The 26,728-nt window shown below is 37.5% G+C and overlaps 1 protein-coding gene across 5 annotated transcripts in view; it reads left to right on the forward strand.

Annotated features, from left to right (window-relative positions):
* The window catches only part of LOC105478008 (sodium leak channel, non-selective), a 369,785-nt gene that overhangs the window by 276,823 nt on the left and 66,234 nt on the right, over positions 1-26,728 (forward strand). For 3 of the 5 annotated variants that reach the window (XM_071081072.1, XM_071081073.1, XM_011734988.3), the window contains 2 exons: positions 16,112-16,185; positions 24,057-24,143. In XM_071081072.1, coding sequence (XP_070937173.1) covers positions 16,112-16,185; positions 24,057-24,143 — 161 coding nt within the window. The remainder of the gene's footprint in view (positions 1-16,111; positions 16,186-24,056; positions 24,144-26,728) is intronic. The other 2 variants (XM_071081074.1, XM_071081075.1) reach the window with 1 other exon arrangement.

Raw genomic sequence — 26,728 nt, forward strand, 5'->3', positions numbered from 1 at the left:
TATTATATATAAATATATATAATATAAATGCATATGTGTATATGTAATATATATTATGTAATTATATAATATATAAATGTATTTGTGTGTATATATGTATGCATAGTATCAAACTGTATCTATCAGCTTGGTCACATAATCAACGTCAGTTCAGTTAGAAAATGAAAGATTAATAATTGTATGTTAATATTAAAGAGATTAAACAGTAGAGTTTGCAAAAACATCTAGCTTACTTGCAAGCATTCACTTTGGAATTCCTAGAGTGTTTTTTATTCCTTTGCATTGTTACTGCCCTTTTTCTTTTGCTTATAACAAAATCCATATTTCTCTGTGGTCATGTGACAATAAAATGCCAACTCTTTCATCCTCCAGGATCTTCTTTCTCTCTACATTCTTTCCCTTCCCACAGGGATGAACCCTTTGGAATTCCCTTGCCTTTCTCTTTATCTTGCCTCCCCTTTTTCTCCTCCTTATTCTTGCCTCCCCTTTTTCCCCCTTTTTCACCTCCCCCTTTTCTCCTCCTTTTTCTCGCCTCCCCTCCCCTAATGTGATACTACTTCTCCCGTTTACCTCTCCCCCAGTTCCCAGGTTCTCTGCTGTAGTTCAGTCATGTTGCTCTTGATGAAAATGATGATGATTTTCTGTGCAGGATGCCTCTTCTTTTTCAAGGATTTCCATGTGTTGATTTTCCTTCAGCCATCTAGAGATGCTATTCTACTATCTTTGCAGAATCCAAGATTGTAGATGACAAGTCTGATGCCAATGTCTTTTTTTTTTTCTTTTTAGTAATTAGGCTTTTGTTTGGTAGACTTGGTTTGCTTGTTTCTTTGGGAAAACTTGCAAGATTTTCTGTGTGTCACTGGAGTTCAGAACCTTTCTTAGGATATTTCTTATATGTCTTTTTTCATCAGAACTGCTCCAACGAGAGTCTTTTCAACTCCCCAACTAAGATATTTGCTCAGGGAAATTTCCATTTGTTTTACATTCAATTGTTACTCTTCCATCTGCTTGTTTCTCCCCTAGGATTGCCATATCTCTGTTTTTGCTCTGTGCTTGGTCTTCCAGGACACTAATTAGATTTCAACTGAGATCATCCTTTGCTTCTAAATTTCTAGTGAAAAATTATGATATGGACATATTACACTTAACTATCCTTAGAGGCTTGCATATTACCCTTAGCTATCCTTAGAGGCTTTACTTTTATCTTTTATTTTATTTTATTTTTTTAGAGACAAGGTCTTGCTGTGTTGCCCGGGCTGGGGTGCAGTGGTTATTCACAGGCACGGCCATAGTGCACTATAGCCTTGAACTCCTGAGCTCAAGCGATCCTCCTGCGTCTACCTCCTAAGTAGCAGGGACTACAAGCATGGCCACCATGCCTGGCTTTTTTTATTTTTATTTTTTTAACTAAACTTGTCACCTCTCTTCTTCACAGTTATAATCCACTCAACACTGTGCACAGGGCATGGAAGCAGAACGTCTTATGTCAGTGGATAAACAAGTGGGAAGATAGTGTCTTGCCTTCAGCCAGTCAGTCTGAAATTGCAGTTTGCATAGACTAGAAAGCAGGTTTTGTTTTGTTTCCAAAGCAGATTGTAATCCAGAAGTCTGGGCTGTGGTTGTGACCGCTTATCTCCAGGAAAAGGATTGAGAGCTGATAGGCGTTATGGCCAAAGTCACAAAACCATGACATGCTTTTAAAAATCTCTAGTAACACTATCCCACCGGAAACACAAAATTGAAATATGAGTTTATTTTCTCTCTAAAAGGAAATGTGATTGTTTCTCATATTTCCTGAACACGGTATTTTGATTTGGTGAGGACAAACATAAAAAGATGCTTGAGAGGTGTGTGCTGGGCTGAGGAGGAGTCGAAAGAGAACGTGACCTGCCCCTCTGAGCGCCCGCCCGAAGCGAACCCTCCCCAGGTACAGATGGAATAACACGGTTTATCCCGTACAGCATGTATTATTGCTCCCACTTGGAAAGTGGAATGTCAAAAACGTATTTTTTCTTCATCAGAGGACCCTATATGGGAGGCAGCAAGACAACTGCTCCTGTTACTTAGCCACGCTTTCTTAAAGCTTTGACTTGATCTAGGTTGTCAGAAAAGTAGACTTAATTCTTTTCAGGATCCACCATTTTCGGCAATAGTTCCCACCGTTCTTGGTGTTCTTCATAACACCCTTGTCGAGTGCCCCTGGGCCAGGGAAATCGAAAGCAGAAAATCCCTCTTCAAAGGATTTCCGTGATAAGGATTTAATTGAAGCAGAAATTGTGGAGACAGCATTCTGGCATTTGTATTATAAATACGGCAAGCCTTTTTCATTTTTATTAAGAAACTTGAAAGCCGCTTAAAAACAAGAGCGTATAAACACAGAACAAAAATTCCAATCATAGACCCTACCACCATTAGCTCCCCTTATAAAGTATTTTCCGGCGAGCACTTGGAAATTTCCATTAAAATCCCAATTGCCTTTGGAGATGCTAGTCACAGTAAAGTGGCAGGCAAGGTTCTTCACTCTACATGAAAAAAAAACCACCCAGCCCTCTGCAAATTGTGCAAATAGAGGCTATTTTTCCTCAGTGACTGGAGTGAAAGGAAAAGGACATTAGAGGATGGCTTATCGGTGATTCTCATAACACACACAAAGGAACAATAAAATAAAACTGTTCTCTTAATGGTTATCTTGTACAGGAGAAACTTCTGACTTCGCTGTGCTAGAGGGAATCACCTTTCTCTTTCCAGGGAAAATAGTGAAGCCCCAGGTACCTGAAGACTATAAGTTAAGGGAGGGAAAAAAACTGACAGCAACCCCGCAAGGGAGCTGGGGTTTGATGAAGCATTGCAGAAAACACAAAAGCACATTAGGCAAGATTTTCTCCCAGTAATTACCCCGGCTTTGAACAGGGATGAGTAATTCCCATGGCAACCTCACTTTGCAGAAACCATGTTTTTAAAAATAGCCCCGGTGGATCACCTTTATTATGCAGCTTAAAATACCTGTCCTTCTCCCAGAAAACAACCAGCAAACAAAAATCTTTAAAATCTTGGGATTGACCCAGATCCTAAAAGGAAAAGACAGGAAAGAGTATTTTCTGCCTGTCGTTTGAGACTCCATAGAAACGACCTTCCCAAGTGATCATTCCCCCATCCCTTTATCCTGCTACCTCCCTTGCCTGTGAGCAATTGTGAGACGTTCCTTTTCTTCCTGCTTCAAGGATCTTGAGAGGGGCTTTTCCAGTTTCCAAGCAAAAAGCAAGCAAGCAACAGTTTCTACTTGTATTTTTCCTCCATATTATTGAAATTAAACTCTAGATTCCTTAAACAAAGTGGTGATTAATAAAGTGAGATGTGAACTTGATTTTCCAGTAACCCTGTAATAAAAGCAGCCCACTCTATCCTCCGAAGCGAGGCATCCAGTCAAGGTCTCACCTGTGGTTGAGTCTAGGGCATCTCACTACCCTGTGGCCTGAGGATGGTTCTGTGCTGCTATCTTGGCTGATGCACCGTTTCCTATGTCAGAACCTGCAATAGCCTGGGAAGCATGAGTGAACCTCCTGGAGCCACGCCAGCCTGAGACACGTGGAGGATGAGGGCTGTCCCAGCTCCTCCACCTCGTGCCCCTGTACTTCCCAGCATAGAATCTGAGCCCATATAATAATGAACAGTGAATATTTCTCTGACAGTAAGGCAATGTCTGCCCACCCTCTTGTCAGCCTCCTTTCTGCTGAAGCATATAGATAGTTCTTTAATAAGCCTTCACAATGAACAGCTAGCTTATGTACAGTAAAGAGGAAGATGAGCATTGGAATGACTATGTGTTGTTCACCCATTTTATTTTATAACTCATCAACATTCATTCAGTCATTCAACAAACATTTATAGAGCACCCATTATTCATCTGCCATTCTCTGGGCTGTGGGAATTCAACAGTGAGCAAGATGCGAACTGTACCCTTGAGAAGCTTATAGTCCAATGGGAGGAAATGCACACACATGCATAAAAGTAAAAAGTATTACTGGAACCATGAGGCAGAACCTCCTAAGTTCCCCTTACAGAAGAAACATGATTGATTGATAGAGGAAGAAAGCACCCCAGGCAGAGAGGGACATATCTGCAAAGGTATGCAAAGCATCAGGTGCTTGATGTAACTGTTTGAGGGAAACCGGGTAGAAGAGTGATTAGGTGGTGCAGGTTCCAACACTCATCAGTGGAGATAATTCTCATTTTCAAGGTTTGTTGTGAGAATCAAATAATGTAATCATGTTAAATACCTAGCGTTGCACCTGGGCTAGCATATGTTCTGTGCCTCTCCAACCAGATAAGAAAGATTACTGTTACTAAACTGTACCATGAAGTCAGACTCAGCAAACAGACTTCTATTCATCAATTAGGACAAAAGACTTTTACATACATTTAACCTTCAGATGTAACAGTCTAGTCGAGTGCAATATATTAATTACTGATCAATTTCCTTATTGTACATGAATCTGATTTTTTTTTTGAGTTTGATTTTTGTTGATATTTTAGTTGCTATCACCATTGTCTACATAGTGTCTTCAAATCTGAAGAAGTAAGTTAAGTCATTCTGGAAAGATTTACTCTTCTGTTTTGTTGATTGTCATACAGCATTTTATAATGTTCTATGTGATTGTAGAGTGCTTGATAATTTGTTCTGGTAAATCCTCGCATAGCAAGTCACTCAGCCTGATCTATAATTTCCAGGATGAATGAATGTTCGTTCACCTTAGAGAGAGAGAGAGAGACAGAGACAGAGAGAAGGAAAGAGAACAGCCTGTTTTCATCTTTAGGGCTTTTGCTCTCTTGAAAGAATTTTTTTTAAATAATGGCTTAGCATCTCTGCAGTACCATTCAAGATGTATCTCCAGGAAAAGAGTGACAGATGACATGATGCTACCATGTAACTATGGGTTGTATCTCAAAGGGAAGAATTGGTGTTCATCATGTCAAATATGAAAACTCTATACACTTCTCTCTAGCTTAAAAATGCTTTAGTAGATAATGGATTCCCAATTTAGCCACAATAATGGAAAGGAAATAAAAAGATGCATAATATAAAATCTAACCAATTTTTCTTCTTACTGGTCTTTGCAGTACATCCTCAAGCTAAAAACCAAAGTATCTATGTGTGTGAGCACTCACCCTTTTGTCCAGCAATCATTTTTGCAGACCGTTATATGCAAACAGTTTGCTGGGCCCTGAGTAAACAAACACACCTTTCTATCCTCAACTAACATAAGAGTAGGAATTCCCTCTCAATGATTATTTTTGCAGAATATTTAATTGTGTAACCATTTTTAGGTTGGAATTATATATCAGCTGTTTGTATTCCTTAGTAAATGTTCATTGAGAGTCAAAAGTAAATCAGTCTAGGATTAAGAATTTTTTATAGGTAATATAAAAGAGTTTTAATCACATTTTCTATATTATGTACAAAAGAGGTATCAAGGAGTTAAGGCTGCTGCTAAATCTATCTTGGAAATTTACATTTTACTCTTCCTTTTAAACTTTTTCTTATTCCGAGTATAGTTTTACTTATAAATTTTCTCTTCTATTAAGTGACATGCTACTCTCAGTGTGTTGTATTTGCTGCTGATGATGGTGTTCAGTCCAAGTCCTGTTTCCTTGTGTTGCCACAGATTTTAAATTTGGAATTTCTACACCCATAATCCCAGCACTTTGGGAGGCCAAGGCTGGTGGATCACCTGAGCTCAGGAGTTCGAGACCCTCCTGGGCAACATGGTGGAACCCCATCTCTACTAAAATACAAAAAATTAGCTGAGCATGGTGGCACACACCTGTAGTCCCAGCTACTCGGGAGGCTGAGGCGTGAGAATTGCGTGAGCCCGGGGGCGGAGGTTGCAGTGAGCCAAGATCGTGCCACTGCACTCCAGCTTGGGCGGCAGAGCAAGACTCCATCTCAAAATAAAAAAAAAAAAAAAGTGGAATTTCTAAATTCACAAACAGGTTAAAAGCATCGACATTTACTCTAGAATCACAAGCCCACTCACCTTCTTTTGTCTGTGCAGATTTCCAATCTTTGCCTTCCTGTTTATATTAGATATAATCATAAAGTCATTTTGTCTTTTACTTTTGTAATTAAAATCTACCTAGCATATATTTATAGTTTATCATTAAATACTATATATTAAACCTATCTAAATTTGTTTCAGTAATCAAAGATATTGCTTTTCCCTCATTTTTTGCACAATTAGTTTCATTATTTGATGTGTAAGATGTTAGACTTTTGACCACAGGGACCCCACGCTACTGTGTTAGTGGCCGAAGCATTGTCATAAAATTCAAGTGCAAAACTAATCAGATCAATTAAGTTTTAAATTGTTTAGTTTCTAATATTACAAGATGTTCCTATATATCAAGTTAGTTGATTCATTTCAGAATAAGCAGTCCCTCTTTGTAATTTTTACCTCGTTCATATTTTTTATTTTCAAGGACTAACTACATTAAAATACATAAAACAGAAAAAGGAGTAAAAATTGAAAATAATATTTTAATATGAAATTAATTCAATTTTTTAATCTGAAATGAATTCAATTTTTGTCTAGCATTGTGCACCAACAATACACAGTGCTAGACAATGAAAGAAAATGTAATAAACAAAGAATACATTATCCATATCCTAAGGAGTTTACAATCTATTGGAATTCACAGAAAGATAAAAAGATGTTTCACACAGGGCAGGGATCAACTTGTACTGGGTGCCTTGGAGCCCAAAGGAAGGGTGAAGATTTAGCGTATGTGTGGCGTGCACACACGTGCACATGCAGGTTTATATGCATATTTTAACTCGTACACATAGTGTTTTTACAGAGTTCAGAACATATGATATTGAAATAACTTACAAGAAGAAATCTTGACCCATCGTCTAAAATTCTCTTTTCACAAAATTCTCATTTTAAGATACTCTTCAAAGCTTCACAACGTGGCATTATAATGGTATTCACTTTTATATATATCCATAATCAAAATTTTAATCTTGCTGATGCTCACATTAATCACCTTTTAAAATTTTCTTTCTAAGCATAACGTCAATTCCAGAGAAAGTTTATTTTATAGAAACATCTTGCCAAACACATGATCTGTCGTATGCACTTTGGGATTTATTTTGAATTCATGGGTGCATGAAAATTCAACTACAGTCAAATGAGATATCACCTTCAACCCATGCAATTTTAAATAATTGCTTATTCCCAATTACTATATTTTATTTGGGAGGCTTATTCAATAAAGTGACTCATTACAATAATTACACTACACCTTTCTAGCAGAAATGACATTCATCAAGCCGTATTCATTGGATGATGATTTTGTGCCTCATGGTCATATGTTTTTATAATCACTTTCCCATTTATTATTAACCTGTTAATATTTTTAAAGTGAGAAAAGAAAAATGGAGCCACTCAAATTTTTCTCAGTTAGAAACAGAAATGTATTGTTAACATTGTAAATCAAAAAAACGACTGAATATTTATAATACTTGTGGTATGCTTTGTCAAATATATATTGATGGCTTCATTCTGAAGGTGGTTTCTAGGGTCAAGCTATGGTTCTTTAGTGCAGCATCTTTATGGGTCTAAGCAGTGCAGCATCCCAAAGGAATCTATATTCAAGATAGGTCTGTGGTTACTTCTGGGTGATCGAATTAAACAAATTAATATTCTGATTGATTGAGAGTTTTCATGGATCCCAGATTTTAAGGAATCAGTAAGTGTAAAATATAAAAAATGTGATCATACTAGCTTTAAAGAGTTAGGAAATGTATTGATCTCTCTCAGTGCTTCAGGGTCATTATACTGAAAATGAATTATACATATGTAGAACAAACAAAAAGTTGGTTAGTTTCGATTTTGCATTAGGATGTGAGAATAGCAAAAGTTTATGATATGTGTAAACCAAATATTTCAAGTCAAGCAGGTAATATTTTGTTACAATATAGTTTAGAAAATGCTTTTTTATACTAAGCCTAGTGACATTTTAGATAGACATCATAATGCAGTGAAAAGATTTTAACACTGAAGCTGCAGGATCCAGAGTTCTAGTAATAATTTTGCAATTTATTATCTGAGTGAACTTAGACAACTTAATTTTTATGAGTCTTAGATCTTTAATCTGGAAAAAAAGAGATAATAATACCTTACCTGCCTATGAGGATTAGTTTGAAGATTAAGTTTAAAATATGTGTATATCCCCTCAGCACAGATCAAGGAGCCAAGAAATACAGATGTAGAAGCTTTAAAATGTACATTTTTAAGTGCACAATGGGCATCTATAAAATTCTTCATTCAATGACTAGAGAATAACATTCTAATTCAAGAACACATGAATGAGTTTTAAATGTAACCATTTACTATACCACAAGGACATCTAAACATATACACATCAATGTCCTAGAAAAGATAATATTTGACCAAAATGTAATAAAATCCGAAACCTAACAATAAGAAAATAACAACCACAAAAAAACCCTACACATTCAGAAATTTAAAACTACTTTCAAATAAGCAAAGAAGAAACACCAATGAAAATAAGAAAAATCTACAACTAAAAAATAATGAACAAAAGATACATCAAACTTGCACCAAACTTGTGGGAAGTAGTTAATGGCATTTTTAGCAGAAAAAATACAGCCCTGAATGACTATCTAGTAAAGAAAGGCTTAACTTAATCTTCCAAGCATTCATTTCAAGAATTTAGAAAAGTTAACCAAGAAAACAGTAAGAGAGCAGAAAGAAAGAAATGATAAAGAGAAAAGCAGATATTAATCAAATGGAAGGAAAAGAAGTGATAAATAATATCAACAAAATTGAAATTTTGTTCTTTGGAAACAGTCATAAAATTGATAAATCTACTTCAAAATTCAAGAAAAAAATTAAGGAGCCTTCTTCTATAAAGTTGACAGAGGCATTGGCATTGTTTTTTAATCTTGAATTCCCACATGAAAACAAAAAGAATACCGATATATCAAAACCCCAATTCTATAGTTAATATTTACCATAAAACTCGGTAATCCACAAACCCTAAATAAAAACAAGTGTAGACAAACAAATAGCCGCATGATTTGCATGCTATTAGTGTCTGTGGGAGGAAACCAAGCTTAGTTACAGAGCATCCAGTGTTCATGGAACAGTAGAACATCTTCTTAGCTCCATTCTGAAATTAAAAATCCAGGAGCGCAATCAAAATTGAACAAGCCAGGGACAAGAGTGATCAGGATAAAAGCAGAGCCAGACAAAATTTGCAGGGGGAGGAGGATTGGGAAACAGAGCTTTGAAATTCCAGAAAGAAAGCTACCATATTTGATCACTATATTAAAACAACAGAAGAGGAAACTCTGAAGTTAGAAGAGAAATACTAAACTGTTTGGGAAAGCTAATTTTGTATAAAAACGAGTAAGAGAAAATTATCAAAGCCAAATTCCTTGCAAGGGTTATTATAAGAAAAAAACAATGAGCAGAATACTGTCCCCGTAGACAAGGAAAGCAGCCCATAAAAACGTGCTCTAACCAGCTCAAACTGTAGTGTACTATTGAAAAATTAGTTAAAGGACATTAAAAATTACATCAGGATGAAATAGCTCAAAAGTAAAAGTTGGAAAAACTCAGAAATGAGGTGCCAGAACTCAGAAAAGTTATAAATTAAAGCAATGAAGACTAAACTAGAAGGAACATAAAGAGACCTCAGATGATTCAAAAGTGAGAAATAGAAAATGAAGAAGAGGAATTTTTTTTTAAAATCAAAGAGAAATGGAAAAAAAGATGAAAATGGATTTGCAAGAAAAATGACAAATAGAAGAAAGTCAAAAGTCCAACATCTGCATTATAGGTGTCCCTAAGGAAGAAAAACCACAGCAAGAGCATAAAACATGTACTAAACTTCCCCGAAACATAAAAAGATTTGAAACTATATATTGACAGCACACACCTAAAAATACTGGAGTAAATGATTAAAAGCAATACATACACCAGACAAATGACAGGTCTTTAAATTAAAAAAATAAAAAATGGTATCTAGCCCAAATAAGAACAAGTGATTTATAAAGGAAAGAACATTAGATTATCACTAGATTTTTCAGCAGCAATGCTTTATGTCAGAAGAAAGTAGAGTAACATATATAGGATGCCCAGGGAAAGAATATCTGAGCCAGATTTTTTCCATCTTGAAAACTGACTTTCAACTTTCAAGGTCAGAGAAACTGCTTTCAGATCTAAGAATATGAGTAATGTAAGATACAAGTAATCTTGTTTCAATGAGCCTTTAATCTACTAAAAATCATGCCTCAAACAACCTAAATGAACTCCAAAAAGGACTCTTAAATCATTTGGCATAAAAATTCACATTCATATGTAAGGACTAAGACTACATAAAGATAACAGGAAGAGTAAAATATGTAACAATTATTTGTTCTAGTATGGATAGAGTACAGATACACAAATGAGGAGGTGAATGGGAAGAAGATATACAAACCCTTAAGATAGTCAGAAGTTTTCTTGGTTGTGTATTTTTATTGAGACTATTGTTTATGAAATGTAAAATAAAACTGAGTCACTGTGAGGCAATCTAATTCTGGCATCCCTTGTGCTCTTGATAATCAAGAGTGCTCTTTGTGGAGAAAAAAGGAGACATAGATATCATATAGAAAAGCTTAGGTAAAAATAAAAATCCTAAGGAAAAGGTGGCACGTATATACCATGGAATGCTACACAGCCATAAAAACGAATGAGCTCATGTCCTTTGCAGGAACATGGATGAAGCTAGAAACCATCATTCTCGGCAAACTAACACAAGAACAGAAAACCAAATACCGCATGTTCTCAGTCATAAGTAGGAGGTGAACAACGAGAACATATGGGCACAGGGAGGGGAACATCACACACCGGGGGCCTGTCAGGGGACAGGGTGGCAAGGGGAGGGATAGCATTAGGAGAAATACCTAATATAGATGACGGGTTGATGGGTGCAGCAAACCACTGTGGGACTTGTATAGCTATGTAACAAACCTGCACGTTCTGCACATGTAACCCAGAACTTAAAGTATAATTAAAAAAAAAAAAAAAAACCTGGGTCCTGAATTTAAATTGAAAACATCAGAATAAACCCAGGCAAAATCTTTGAAACAGTGACCAACTCCATAGCAGTGAGCGTCTGTGGACTCATCTAGATATGTTCTTGAAACACCGTTTTCCAATTTTCCAATAAATAAACCAGGGCTTCTTGAAGAAAATGATTGATTTTGAATAGGAAGTGTACAAGATGACTTTGGAGCATCTTGTACTAGGAACAAGGAAGCTTTGTCAAAGACAACGAGGGCCATATAAAAAGAATCTATGGACTGACCAACTTGAAAAACTCCCAATGAGCACAGTAGAGATAATGTGACTTAGAGTAAGATTGGTAATTAACATGGACTGAAATCCATTAAACATCAAATATGTTTAAATCTTGAGTTCATCATGACATTTTAAAAACAGTAATTGGTTACCTTGAGAGGATGATAGAAAATCAATTAACCATATAAAATTAATAAGTAAAAGTCGATAATCAAGCATTTATCTTGGCTTTTCCATACCAATTTTGCTACTGGTAACCAAATAATAAAGGAGGGAAAGCACCTCATTATAAAACTATCCCAACTAATAAATGAAAAATAAATGACAATTTTGCAAACTGAATGAAGTCAACGGATCTAAGAAATGAACATCAAGACCCGTAGCATCACAAAAAGAAACACACACGCTCTGTTCCTTTCGATGGAAGAATCTGATGCCACCTATGGCCTTGCCAAAGGGATGAAACCAGAGTCTGTCTGATGAAACCTCTGGAACCAGCTGCCAATTTTCAGGAAATAGAAGAACGTGTTGAACTGTACCAAGAGTGTACTTTTGGCAAAATCCAGACTCTCTTGGCTGGGTGTGGTGGTTTACTCCTACAATCCCAGCATATTGGGAGGCCACGGCAGGAGGATTGCTTGAGTCCAGGCATTTTAAGACCAGCCTGTGCAACATGAAGAAACTCCATCTCTTTTTTAAAAATATTACTTAGCTGTATGTGGTGGCTACTCAGCTACTCAGAAGGCTGGGACGGGAGGATCGCTTGAGCCCAGGAGGTCAAGACTGCAGTGAGTCATGATAATGCCACTGTATGCACTCCAGCCTGGGTGACAGAGTGAGACTCTGTCAAAAAAAAAAAAAAAATCCAGACTCTCAAAAACTACAGGTCGAATGGCCCAGGTTTCTCTGTTTTAAGGGGAAAAAAGAGTAACATGTACATTAATTAGAAGACATTGCCAAAAAATCAGCAAGATTCATACATTGGAATGTCTTTCAGGTCCAAATTATTCAATCACAAATAACTCTATGGAAATTGAGTTGAAGTTTTGAATTATGTGTTAAAGTATATAATTCTGGAAACGTGTTTTACCTTAGAAGTTCAAGATTTTAAAAATATCTCTATATTGTTGATAATTTAAATTTAATTTACTTGTTTTGAGTTATTAATCCTGTCAAATAATTGTTATCTGAAGCAGTTGGATGTTTTCAGTTTACAAACAAAACCAAAGAAAATCTTTTTCAATGAATCTTTGACTTTTTTCAAAGTAAACTCGTTGTAATTACATCATTCATCTCCTTCCTTTGTATTCCCACATCTCTGATATGTTTAGATCCAGAATGAGCAATTACTGACTCCTTTCATAGCTGTAATTTACAATTTCAGATCTGAAATCACTTATCATGAAATGGATCTCCGTATTCTTTGTTTTGCTAATTATTTCAGGTGATTGTCAATAGCTTTTAGAGCCAGAAGAGGGCACTGCAGAGCAGTGTAGCTCTGAGTTTTTGCGACTAGCACAGTCTAAGAACGCCCTTTGCCAAAAAAATGTGCAAAGCTTTACTATAGAAGTAAGAAAATAAGAAGGGAATAACTAGATAATCACTATAGGCCTTCTTTATTTAGTAGAAAAAAACAAAGTATGTAACCATCTAAATACATATCTAGGACATCAAATATAATATCAAATATATATATATGTATAAATAGATGAAAGAAGACATATATATGTGTGTGTGTGAGTCCTTTCCTTCTTTTAAGAACATCCCAAAGGCCGGGTGCAAGGGCTCACACCTATAATCCCAGCACTTTGGGAGGCCGAGGTCCGTGGATCACTTGAGGTCAGGAGTTCGAGGCCAGCCTGGCCAACATGGTGAAACCTCGTCTCTGCTAAAAACACAAAAAATTAGCCAGTGTGGTAGTGCATGCCTGTAATCCCAGCTAATGGGGAGGCTGAGGCCATGAGTATTGCTTGAACCCAGGGGGTGGAGGTTGCAGTGGGCAGGGATCACGCCACTGCCCTCCAACCTGGGCAACAGAGTGAGACTCTGTCTCAAAAAACAGAACAAAACAAAACAAAAGGAACATCCCAAAGCTAAATCTGATGTTTCTCTATTACAATATTTATTCTCCTGGTACCTCTGGCTTTAGTTATAAAAATAGTTCTCAAGTACTCCCTTGTGTGGATTAATACTGTATTTTGTCTTAGATCAAGTTCAGGACAAAGGCCATTTAGTAGCCTTTTAGCAATCTTGTTCAGGGCAGAAATCATTTAGGCAATAGTGTACCAGGTATTATCCCAAAGGTTTTTCCCAACATGAAATTGCAGGGGCAGTAGATAAGTGACTGGTTTCAGACCCTCATCTTCCACTGAGGGAAAAACAACTAACACATGTCTTTGTCCTTTCAAGACGAAATAAGAGTTGTGGGATCTGGAGGCCTCTCTTAAAACTCACTGTCACAGGGCCTCTGTGCCTGGGTCTCCCTCAGGACTATGTGTGTTCTTAGGTGTCTAAAGAGCAGATGCACCATGATGATGGGGCCACCAACTGAGTCTTCCATTTCCAAAAGCAGCTCCAAGCAGCTTTCCTTAGGAGCTGAGCTTTCAACTCAGAGAGGTTAAATCCATGCCAAAAGTCAACTCTTGGCCAGGCACCGTGGCTCACGCATGTAATCTCAGCACTTGGGGAGGCTGAGGTGGGTGGATCACAAGGTCAGGAGTTCAAGACCAGCTTGGCCAATATGGTGAAACCCCATCTCTACTAAAAATACAAAAATCAGCTAGGCCTGGTGGTGGGCACCTGTAATCCCAGCTACTCGGGTGGCTGAGGCAGGAGAATCGCTTGAACCTGGGAGGCAGAGGTTGCAGAGAGCCGAGATTGCGCCACTGCACTCCAGCCTGGATGACAGAGCAAGACTATCTTAAAAAAAAAAAAAAAAAAAATTATGCCAAAAGTCAACTCTTTCAGGAGAGGAGAAGTAGGGAAGTTTCATGATTCATCATTGGAAATAGCATATATGTGCTACCAAGAAAATGAAATTTCCAAATGGATGGTATCCACTCTTGTCTCCTTGTCCACACATTAATTTTTCTCCTAAGAATTCTAGTGAATCATGAAGCCAATTCAGTTTTTTCATTTTTGAACAGGAAAATGAATGCACCAACTTTCCTCATGAGGGGGAAATTGCCAGTATGTTCAGTGAAGCTGATCTTTATTACTTATTTGCTGTAAAATATGAAAAGTGGATTACTAGTTTTGATGTTATCCAGGTTATCATTTGTGACTAAAAAGACCTGTTTGTTACTCTGGTTCTTCTCCACTATGGCTTTATGAACACATTGGCTGACATTATAGCATTTGTTCACAGCTTTGTTTGTAGAATGGGGTGCTGTGAGTTTGTACCTCCACATACCTAACCCTTGTTGAAAAGAAACTAACTGGGTGGCCTATTTTTACTGAGTACAGAGTTTTCTGTCTTCCGAGGGTTTTCTTTCCCCACTCAACTTTGAAACACAGGATGCCCTGGAGGGCTTCTTGCCTGGTTTCAAGATCTGGCTAGCATAGCACTTATACAGGTAGTTTGCACCAAATTAACTTGCCCTGTGCACACATGTCCACTTCAGTCCTTCACCCAGCGCTGCCTTTGCCTCTAGGACCCTTAGCCTTCCTTCAAGGCCCAGTATAACCTCCACTTTTTCAGTGAAGCCTTTGCCGACTAGTCCAGACTTGCTGTTCCACCTCAAAGAGCTCCAGCCCCTCTCATCTCGTTTTTTCTCCTCTACGTATCATCTAGCGCTGTGCCATCTACTGCACTGTACTTGTCAGTGATGATCTCATGTGTCCTACTCTTGTCTTCCTATCTAGGCTATTCCCTACTAGAAACCAAGAACTCCACATTCTACTTACCCTAAATCTCCTATGGTCACTAATACCATGCTAAGTACTCAGTAAATCTAATCTATTAATCTATTGATCAAAATGAACAAGTTTCAATTACTATCTTCAGTCTGACTACTGGAGTTACACTTTCCAGTTGTTTATTATTTGTTCTAGTTATTTATTATTGTAAATCTATTTATTATGTATTATTATGAGAACATAATGGCCCATGTCCCTGTTTTCTCTTTGCCCTTCTTCTGCCTGCTTTAACTCCTTGTACGCCTTCCACCAATCTAACATCTGCAACTAGTAAGCCACGCAGAACTGAGCTTGGGGAGTATATTTTTGAATTTATAGTCAGCATCCAGAATGGTTTTCTCCTTAGTTCTCTTCTCTGGAGTGATTTTATCATCGCCAACTAGCAGGCAAACTTGAATGCCCGTTTGGTTCATTCCCCATGCCTGCGAGCAAAGCAACTCCTAAACTCATTGTTCAGATTAGTGTTAGGTTCCAGGCCAAGAACCTGCAGCAGACATAATGTGGATTAGAGAACAATGCACTAATCAAAGACAAATAAGGAGTCCAGTATGAGGGTCAATATTAAAGTCTTTGGAAACTGAAAAGTTTATTATCAGAGTAAGGCACAGCCAATGCACCACCCGTGGCTGGGACGTGGCGCCCCACAAGTTTGTTCATGGTACTACCCAAATAAAAGTAAAAATAGAATCGTCAGTCGTATGATGATGTTTTAGCGAAAGATATTCATGTTTCATGTTTTAACAATGTCATCTATTGAATGATTTGACAGTATATTATTTCTTAACATTCCATAACTAAAGTCATACTTTTATCATTTTCAGCTTCGCAAGTCTGTTTTCAGCATCAGGGCAAGGAACCTTCTAGAAAAGGAGACCGCAGTCACTAAAATCTTAAGGTAACACCAATTAATGTTGACACATGTTTAAACACAAGTGGGATTATATTAAACAAAAAACAGCTTTTTGAAAAATGAATTAATGTTCTGGGCCTCAGCATATACTTTCTGCCAGAAAGTAGATTTGAGTATCTATATATTTATAAATAATATAAAAGACATTATTAATGTCATTTCTAAAACTATATATATTTTATTAGCTCAGTAGGCCTTTCAAGTATTTAAACATAAATTGTAAGTATAAACATTGGCCAAAAGGTGAAAATAACTTACTGTTATTTTTAACAGTTTTATATCTTTTGTGATATGTAAAGGAGAAATCACAATCTGAAGGATAAATGGTGAAAGAGCAAACGCTTTCATTATAGTTCATTACACTATTAAGAACACATCTATTAAAAATCTGGAAAGAATAAAAAGTATACCCATCTTAGAATGCCTATGAAAACATATACTTTTCATGCTACTTTCTAGAAGATACCCTGAAATGAAGTATCAATGAGAAAATTAAGCAACCTGCTTGAGTATTTTATAAGACTATATGTTATAGAGTAGCATGATGAGTATAAAAACACATAAGCATTTGGAATATCATGTTTTGGTACATATATTACATAGACATATGTAAATGACACAACTCAAGATTGGGAGCTGGAGGTAGGATCGCTCACAAGGCGAGTGGACAGATTCATGCCAGGAAGTCCCTTGCAAACCTGTGGTGAGTGGTAAGGAGTTCTAGCTCCCCTTTACTAGCTTCATTACTAGGTATAGACATTAAAGCTTTCTCTCCAGATGCATGTTACTATAACTTGGAAGACTGTGTGAGGAAATAAAGCTTAGTATATATGATCTTTAAAACTATTCTAACTTTATAATACTACCTAAAATTTGTGTGCAAATAAAATTCCTAACTAATCAAGACAGTGTTTCTCTCTATATTGGCTGGCATTCATGCATAGAGTTAAGTTTGTGTTGGAGTAGCTGTTATAAGATGAAAATAAGTATTTCTAGGGCTTGTGTATTATCACCACAAAATGTGATGAGATAAACAGACAAGGTCTCATCGAAATAGACAACCTGCCTCCCAACTTAGGCTTGCTCCTGACTGGCTGGTAACTCCATCCTGGTATTACTATCACATTATGCAGTGAGGCTGGCCTTGAACCACACATGTTACATCAGGATCATGATTCCAGCTACATGTACACCAGACAAGTTCATGGGTAGGGTTCTACAGCAATGCTGATCCACTCACTAAAAAGAGAAATTCACCCTCAAGCAGAAACTACCTACAAGGACATCATAATTCTTAGTCTGCATTGAGAATCTGCCTGCCAAGTCAGGAACTACAGGGACGTTACTCATGTTTCCAGAGCCACTGCCTTGCAGTGTAAATGGGCCTTCTGTGTCAACGAGTTCCCAGAGACTTTCTGAGGCAGATGCAGAAACAGATACTTGCAAGGAAGCTATTTCCAGACCTCATCTCCCTAGGAACTCTTTCTTAAAACTGATCTGTCACTTTACCTTTTTCACCCTCCTGTCCTTATTTACCCCTCTCTCAGTTTACAAAAGAAAGGTGAAACTCTCACTCATCCAGAAACTATGGTGTGTATTAATCTGGGATGTAAAAATCCTCTGGATTGCCAAGCAAAAAGACCATTCCCACCTGGCTTTCTCCAAAAAGAGGGTCCCATGGGGCCATGCCTTATTATTTATCCAGGTAACAATTTTATGGATAACTTCCTTCCCAAAGCTATCTACCTTAGAGTTAGGCCTTAGAAACAATGTGATTGTCACAAGGGCGTGTGGTTACATGTTGTTTGAATTGAAAAATAAAGCCAGACTTTTTCTGACAGATTCAGCTGATTGGTTCAACAGTGAAAACTGATTTAATAAGCGCCCAATGAATTGAATAGATTGGATGGCTAAGAGTCTCCAATTTATTCTCAAAATTATTTTCAAGCACAAACACAATAATTACTAGAATTGCTAGAAATTACATTCTTCTATTTAACATGGTACAAGAGGAATATAGTTGCTGATTTTTAAATATACAGAAGTGTTTTTGTTTTTTCAATTATATAATGCACATGAGCAATATTTTTTTTTTTTTTTTTTTTTTTGAGACAGAGTCTTGCTCTGTCACCCAGGCTGGAGTGCAGTGGCGCAATCTCGGCTCACTGCAAACTCCGCCTCCCAGGTTCACGCCATTCTCCTGCCTCAGCCTCCCGAGTAGCTGGCGCCTGCCACCACGCCTGGCTAATTTTTTGTGTTTTTTAAGTAGAGACAGGGTTTCACCATGGTCTCGATCTCCTAACCTCATGGTCCACCTGCCTCGGCCTCCCAAAGTGCTGGGATTATAGGTGTGAGCCACCACGCCCGGCCTATGAGCCATATTTTTAAGACTATCAGGAAATATAGACCCCTCTAACTTGCTCAACAATAGTGTAGTTTAGGGGATACTCAACAGCCAATAATACTTTACTACAGCCCAGCATACTACAAAATGAGAGGCAGTGCCCTACAACTACCTGAGCTATATCACCTTGTGAAACTCAGGAAATAAAAAGCCATAATTTGAAAAAACAAAAGACCTTAGAATTTTTTAAAATGCCAATTTGATTTTGGAAAGCCATTTTGCTTTTTGTTCTGTGCGAATGGTTTCTTCATTGCTTCTACACTAGTTTCTGCATGAATTAAGGGCAAGTGCAAAAACTCAAACTGATATTTTAGGAATACTTATCTTTTCACCACTAATTGTAGTAATAGTAATGGCAATGATAACATACCTTCATTATAATGTGATCCATCAGTTAAAAAGTCAAGAATAGATTGGGTCCATGTCAGTGAGTGTTTGTATCGTTTTATACTGTTTTTCAAGGAACAATAACAGCTAAAAGGAAAAAGAAAAGGGGGAAAAAGAATTTTTTTTACAAAAAAAGGAAAATATTTGCAGTAACCTCAGGACAATTGCTTTGAATAACCTTCCACAAAACTGGGGAGGAGAAAAAGCTCTCCACCACTTTATCAGTGTCTTTTTACTGCCTCTAGAGACTCCTCTCTCCTAGGCTCCAACCTTGCTGTCCATTAAACTCTGCCAGGGTTCCTGGATAACTTAGCAGTGGGGTCTCCCAGGACCATTTGCATTTTGAAAGAAGGCTTTTAAAAAATGAAAGGGCTTTTAAGACAAAGAGGATGCAGATTCCATCTTTGAATAGATGGGTCTACCTAGATATAAATAAAAGAAGTCTGGCAGAGACTGCTGTTTTAGTGTTCTATCCCTCTTAACTTTCTAGGTGTTTTTATTTTCATAGAATTATTGTCTTTAGTCTTATCCAAAAGGTTCATCGCCAGGGAGGTAAGTAACAGCAGTATAGGGAGGCTTGAAAAAGAGACCTGAGCTAGATCATTGTGGCAAACATCACAGGTTGACATTCGTCCTAATTTGTGTGCAGATAGAGATAAATCACAAAAACCTTAAATCCAGAGTGATATAAGAAGTGTAAGCTTTTATGAAGTATTAGCGTATGGAGATAACTTTCCAAAAAATAACAAATATTTGGGAAAAAATAAAGCAACTCCTTGACTTAAGGTTTCTGGAGGCCTGGCTGTGTAAACAGGCAATTAATTTCAATTCTCAACCCTCTTGTCCATTCCATGGGAGCTAGGAGGAGGCGATCTTCAGGGCCCTTCCAGTTCTACTGTAGGATACTGGACTTGGTGTTAAATCCCCCTTGACTGGCATCAAGTTTCTCTGTAACATTGAACAACTCACTAACCTGACCCTCAGTTTTCTGATCTACCTTAAAAAGGTTGTCTGAATAATCTATTGACCAAGCAAAGTGAAATTTAATACTTATTCCAGTAAGGGAAACTGCCACTTTGTTTTCATAATGTCTCAGAAGGGGTAGGTCAGAGGTGGATATATGTAAGGTTTTGGGTTTGGGTTTCAGTGTTTGGAGGATGGAGGTCTATTTGAGATTGGGCAGAATTCTTGGTATGAGTTGAGGAGTATTGAAGATGCCTGGTGTGGACAAGTAATAGTTACTGTTCTGAAGATGGCAGTGCTGTGGTTGAGGACCAGGAAGGGAAAGTGACTTGCCTGGTGCCTCTCCACTGCTTTCCGTGTTCTTTCCCTCGGCTTTGGTTCAACATCTGAGTAATCCATTCTTTACAGGGAGTTTGCCCTTCTGTTTTCATTCTCCTTCTTGACTTGGGTGATCTAAGAGAAGAAAAGCAAATGGTGACCTTATGATGTCCTCTTCACATATGAAATTTATTTTTTGTGTGTGCCTTTTAGATTTTTAACCAGACACAACTGTAACAAACAAATACAACTGATTTTTATAGTGTTTTTTTTTTAAGTTTTGGATTGATCCCCATTGGGTAGAGTCTTGACAAAACATCCTAATGAATACCAATTATTTGTATGTGACTAGCTTGACCAGTTGAGTGACCTATTGTCTGGAGAAACGGGTTGGTTGGCCCAGCAGTCTATAGTTCAGATAAATGAATTTGGAGGAAGTGCCTGAAATCAACAATGAAGTTGCTGACTGGTTAACAGCTTTACCTTCCTGGACAAGTCAAGTCATATTGATGCAAAGCCCTCAGCTCTCAGCCCTGGAAATTAAGCTGGAGAGCTGCCAGGGGTCTTAGTTCTCAGGGGGGACCCACATTTCCAAATATCCATCTTCCATTTGAAACAGGATCCACATTATTCTGGCAGAAAGTATGTTATATACATTACTATGAACAGGAAATTCCAGCCCACAGAGGAAGAAGTCTTTCAGAGAGGAAGGGCCCTAGAGCCTGAGGTATGTGATTCACGGGTAGAATCACCCATTTCTATGTATAATCATCTTTAATTCATGTTGTTGTACTTTTTAAAATTAATTGATGTTTTGAGAAATAGAAATGAATTTTTAATATATTTTAGAGCTCTTTGATGAGAAAAAAAAAAGTGGGCCATTTATACAGAACTTGAGGCTACCGGCCCATGCTAAAATGCAGATGATTCACTTGGCACAAACAGGCATCTGTGTCATTGTTTTATAAGACTTATCTGAAGAGGACTGTGAGAGAGAGGATGTTCCACTACCTGAATTATAAAATCCAAGATTGCTATTAAATTTGTTGTTGTTCTGACTTAGACTATATCATTCAGCTCCACTAAGGAAAGCTTCTTTTCAAAAGGCAGTGACCTTTTCTCTGCATCAGGCGAAATCAAAAACAAATAGCAATGTGCTTTCAAAAGCGTCACTACCTTTGTTGAGATTTCCTCTATTCAAAGCCCTGAAATTGAGCAAAAATGCATTATCATTCCTGCAAGGCTGAATGAATAGAGAAATGTCAAAATAAAACAATTAAACATTTTACATTATTTTAGAAAGTTCCATCCTTTCGTGGTTGGCCATGAGTACCTCCTTAGCGAGGACAGTATCTTTATAACCTTTCGAATGCTCAGTCTCACATGATGTTTGCATTCTGACGTTTGGTTTTATAACGTAACTTTCTTTACTATGCACTTATATTAATAATTGTTTAAGTCTTAAGGAATAGTCTTTAATGCTACTTAATACAGAAATTAAATGGATTTAATAAAAGACATAGAGTTAGTATTTCTCTTATTCATCATTTTAAAAGAATCATTTAATGACTATAAATACAATATACTACTTACATATATATAAAATCACTATGTATTTACTAATCTGCAGTTATGTAAATGACATTAGCTGGATTTCTTTCCTGAAAGAAAGTGCCCCTAAGAATTCACGCATTCATTCAAGAAATATCTCTGTAGTGTCTTTCACATGCCAGGCATTTCACACCATTTGCTTTTTCCCATTTGGAAAGTTCTCCTTTCATAATTATTGTTCCATAGGTTAGCCAGCTATTCAGCAACTTTGGATAAGGTCGTGTTATTTCTCTGCAGCTCTGCATTCTGGGCAGAACTAGCAAGACACCCTCTACACTACTGGGAGGGCCCGAGTGCCTTACAGCGTCCCCTAGACCTTTGAGCTGGGCTCCTCAGTGGAAAGGCAAGGTGCTGGACTGACCCTACAGATGAGAGAAAGGACAGAGACCCTTACAGCCTAGGGTTTGCGGCAACCCCTGAGATAGCAGCGATTTTTTTATTAGCATTTGGTATGAATAATCCCAAGTTTTAAGAAAATAGAGTATTGAGAATGAATGTCATAAATATTTATCTTTGTAATTCTATTAAGCCTGGCTGCTTATTGTTGGCTTTTTCTTAAGGTTTTCCTGACACTTAAAAACTCTAGTAGGTTAGTTGAAAGGCTATTTGGAAATAAACTAAGTAGATAGATGAAAATTAACTGTATTCAGACAACCATAAACTAAGGAGACAAGATGTGTAGGCATATGTTTTTGCATAAAACATAAAATAGTAAATATTTAAAAGCGGCAAAATATAACTAAAACAAAAATAATATAAATACATTTTTAGATAGTACCTGATTTGTGGTAATCAAAATATATTTTATGAGATAGCATATGATTTATAGATTGTTTTTGGATAAACCCAAAAGTGATGATAATAGTGTTATGGATTAGAAGGGCTACTATTGAGTTTTACCAAACAGATGTGGGAGGATTTTTTTAATAGAGTATTTTTTGAACAGTTTTAGGTTTGCAGCAAAATACAGCAAAGGTACAGAGATTTCCCATGTACCTTCTGCCCCCACACAGGCAGTCTCCCCAGCTATCAACATCCCCATCAGAGTGGTACAGTTGTTACAGTTGATGAACCTACACTGTCACCTCACTATCACCCCATATCTGTAGTTTACACTAGGGTTCACTCCTAGAGTAGTACATTCTATGGGTTTGAACAAATATGTGATGACGTGTATCTACCATTATAATATCATACAGAGTAATTTCAGTGCTCTAAAAATCCTCTGCGCTCCACCTATTCATTCCTCCCTCCCCACAAACCCTGGCAACCAATGATCTTTTTACTGTTTCCACAGACATAGAAATGAACATAGAAATACATAGATATGTGTCTCCATAGACATGCATTGATGTTTATGGCAGCTTTATTCATAATTGCCAAAACTTGGAAGCAACCAAGATATCCTTCAGTAGGAGAACGGATAAACAAACTATGGTACATCCAGACAGTGGAATAATTATTCAGCATGGAAAAGAAATGAGTTATCATCATGAAAAGACATCGTGTAAACATCAATGCATGCTACTGAGTGAAAGAAGTCAGTCTGAAAAGTCTACATACCATATGATTCCAGCTATATGGCATTCTGGGAAAGATAAAACTATGGAGACAGGAAGATATTTTAACAAGGTCTTTCTTTTGTTATTTTATCACTGGAGAGTAAAGTAGTAAAGAAAAAATGGAATACATATCTGCTGAAAATTGGCCAATGCAGTTTCTGCAACATTTACAAAATCTCACTTTTATTGTAGTAAAAAGTTCAGCCTTTGCATTGTAATCTGCACATTTCTGAGTCAGTAGTTGGGTTACTAAATTTGAATCCCAGTGAATGATGCGGGGTTGCAGACATTTTTAATGCTGAAATTTAATAGATGCACTAAAGGCATGGATTTCTCATGAGTTAATTTTTCTTTTTTGTTTATAGTATGGGTATAAGTGCATAAGATAAAGACATTCAAGGTTTATTTTATTTTCTGCCTACAATGAAGTTCTGGTCGCCCATGTATTTACATGCCTTTCTATGAAAACATTTTTGTGAATAACACAAGATTGGGAAGAACTAACCCGCGGTTGCTATGAAAAAGCCAGATCCACTTACTCGGGACAGGGCTGACTTACAAAGGAGTGGGGTATCCACTAGGATAAAAATGCAGCTTTTTCCTCATCTCAGCAAGAGGCCATTACCGACGAGCTCACCCATTAGCATCCGCTGTTGTCTCTACTTGGGAAGATCACATTGTCACTCTAGTGGAGTCAGGTAAGAGCCATTTCCAGGAAATACTCATTATCTATTCTCTTAGTTATACAGTCATAGTTTTACATAATTACCACTGAAAGACCATTTTCCTGTTGTCTGCTAATGTGATTACATTACATTAACCAACCTCGGATAATACTTTCAAATGTATTACTTGTGGAGTTCAAGATTTGAGCAAAATCCCTCAAATGGAATGCTCTGCAAAGTTATACTACCGTTCCTTCAGATGGTAATTACATTTAATACCAGATGGCATTGTGTAATCTAACTTTTCTATAATGAGTGAAAGTAATTCGAAGACTCATAGGCCTCTCCCTTTCATTACAGAATGTATAGGCTTTTCCCACACCCTTGTTCTGGGACATTAAGAAAGAAGACATGGAGACAAAGAAGAAACGAACCGGGGACCCCCTGCTACTGTGTCTATAAACAACTAGTGGTGTTTAAAGGCTAATAAAGCTCCAAAGATCTCTCTTATAACCATAATCTTTGGGCCAATTTTAAAATATTTTAGATGGAGAAATGTCAAGAAAAATAGAGACAATTTCAAGACATGATTCTCTTTCCCCAACCTCCATAAAAGATTATATATATATGGCTGTCATATAAGGAGCAATTGAAATTCCACAGCACAAAGGCAATGCAGGGGGAAAAAAAAGGATCAATCTTTCATATTTTTTTTTCTCAAAGGCTTGGCAAGAAACCAGGGGTAATATTTTTGCAACTGGGAATGTGTGTTTGCTGAAGAATATTCCCACATTTGAATCATCCTCAGGGGTCCTCATCTTGTTTTACTTTCAAAGGTAGAGAGGGCATAACATTAACCCCAACTGGGAAAAGGAAAATGCCTCACTGTAATTCTCCTCCAGGGAATAGGAATAAAGGGATTACATATGCCTGCATAATGCAGAATTTCCTCACTCAAACAAGACAAAAGACTTCATTATTTTTCACCAGACACTTGAAGTCTTGTGCCTCCCAGTTGCAGAAGCCAAGGAGGCAGGCCAATATTTTATATTAAGCCACTAGATGGAGTTCCTTAAAAAGTGGCCTTCTAGTACTTGCCATTATGAAGAGATCTAGGGAAGATGTTAAGAACCTTGATACCTGACACTACCCAGTCTTTCCCCTAAGAAAAGTGAGACTGTTCCTGAAGATCACAGTATTTTTCCAGCACCATTAGCTTTGCTCTTACTCTGGATGACAAATAAATGAACATTTTCTTCCTGAAAACGTACCTCGTTTGTGCTTATGTGAGACCAAAAGGCATCTCAACCCTAATGAAAAATGAAAAGTGGCAAAATATAACCAAATGGAATATTCGAGTATTTCTCCTTCTGCGTAGGTCCATTACTTGGTAACTTTAAAGATGTATGCATCTCATTTCTTATATAAAATATTAGAAGTCTCAAATTTTGTAGTTATTCACTAGTGCGGCTTGCAAGTATTCAATTCCTATAAGAGGAGGTATCTGGAGACCACGTTCCCAGCAACAGATCTGATCTCCAGTTAAAGGAATAGAAATAAGTTCACCTGCTACAGCCTGCTCTGCTTCCACGTTGGCTTTCAGGCTTCCGTAATAGCTTTCACATACAACGTAGAGAAAGATTTATGCATTTTTCAGTTGTAAGGTGCAATGTCTTTTTTTTTTTCACTACTGTCTCTTCTAGCGTAGGTATGCAGCCCATTATTCCTGAGTGGCATCATAGTCTAACTTGAGATAAAATTAAGATTATTTAACTTGCCCCTTTCAAAAGTATATTTTAAACACATGCTGTTTTGTCCGTGATGATTTTCATGCTTCAGAAGCATGGAGTGATCAAAAAAGAAAATATTTGATCTTCACAGAATTTCAAGGTTCATTCATTCCACAAATATTTATTGAGCACCTACTGTGGATAAGAGCTGAGAAATAATCATGAACAATTGTAAAGACAGTGCCTGCTCTCTTGGAGCTCTTTGGAGCATGGCGTATGTGACGAATATAAAAGACCAAAGAAAATGGCATGGAGAGAATGAGGTTCCTCCTGGTAAAGACGAGACCAGAAAGGGAGGTTAGAGGGAGTCTAAACAGGGCTTTGTAAGCCACACTGCACATTAGGCTTAGTCTTTTTAAGGCAGTGATGGTAACTGCATTCGTGATCTATTGCTGCATGACAAATTACACCAAAACTGAAGTGATTTAAATGACACGTTTTTCATCTCACAGTTTTAGTCAGGAATCTGGGCATCACTTAGTCATGTCTCTCTCCAAGCTACATGCATTTGGACTTGAATGGGAAGAGCCCCACTCAGTCGCATGGTTATTAGTGGATTCAGTTCCTTGTGAGCTGTGATGTGAAGGCTTCAGTTCCAGCTGGTTTCATTCCTCCCCAAGGGGAACTCTCCACAGAGCACCTCACAAAATGCAGCTTGCTTCACCAGGGCAAGCAAACAAGAGGGCAAGAGCAAGTCAGCATGAGAGAGAGAGAGAGAGAGAGAGAGAGAGAGAGAGAGAGAGAGCTCTAGGAAGACAGAAGTCATAGTGTTCTGCAACCTCTCCCATTCTTCTGCTCCTTAACAGGAAGTCACTAAGTGCCACGCAC

Source organism: Macaca nemestrina, chromosome 16 (genome assembly GCF_043159975.1).
Source record: "Macaca nemestrina isolate mMacNem1 chromosome 16, mMacNem.hap1, whole genome shotgun sequence".
Classification (NCBI taxonomy): domain Eukaryota; kingdom Metazoa; phylum Chordata; class Mammalia; order Primates; family Cercopithecidae; genus Macaca; species Macaca nemestrina.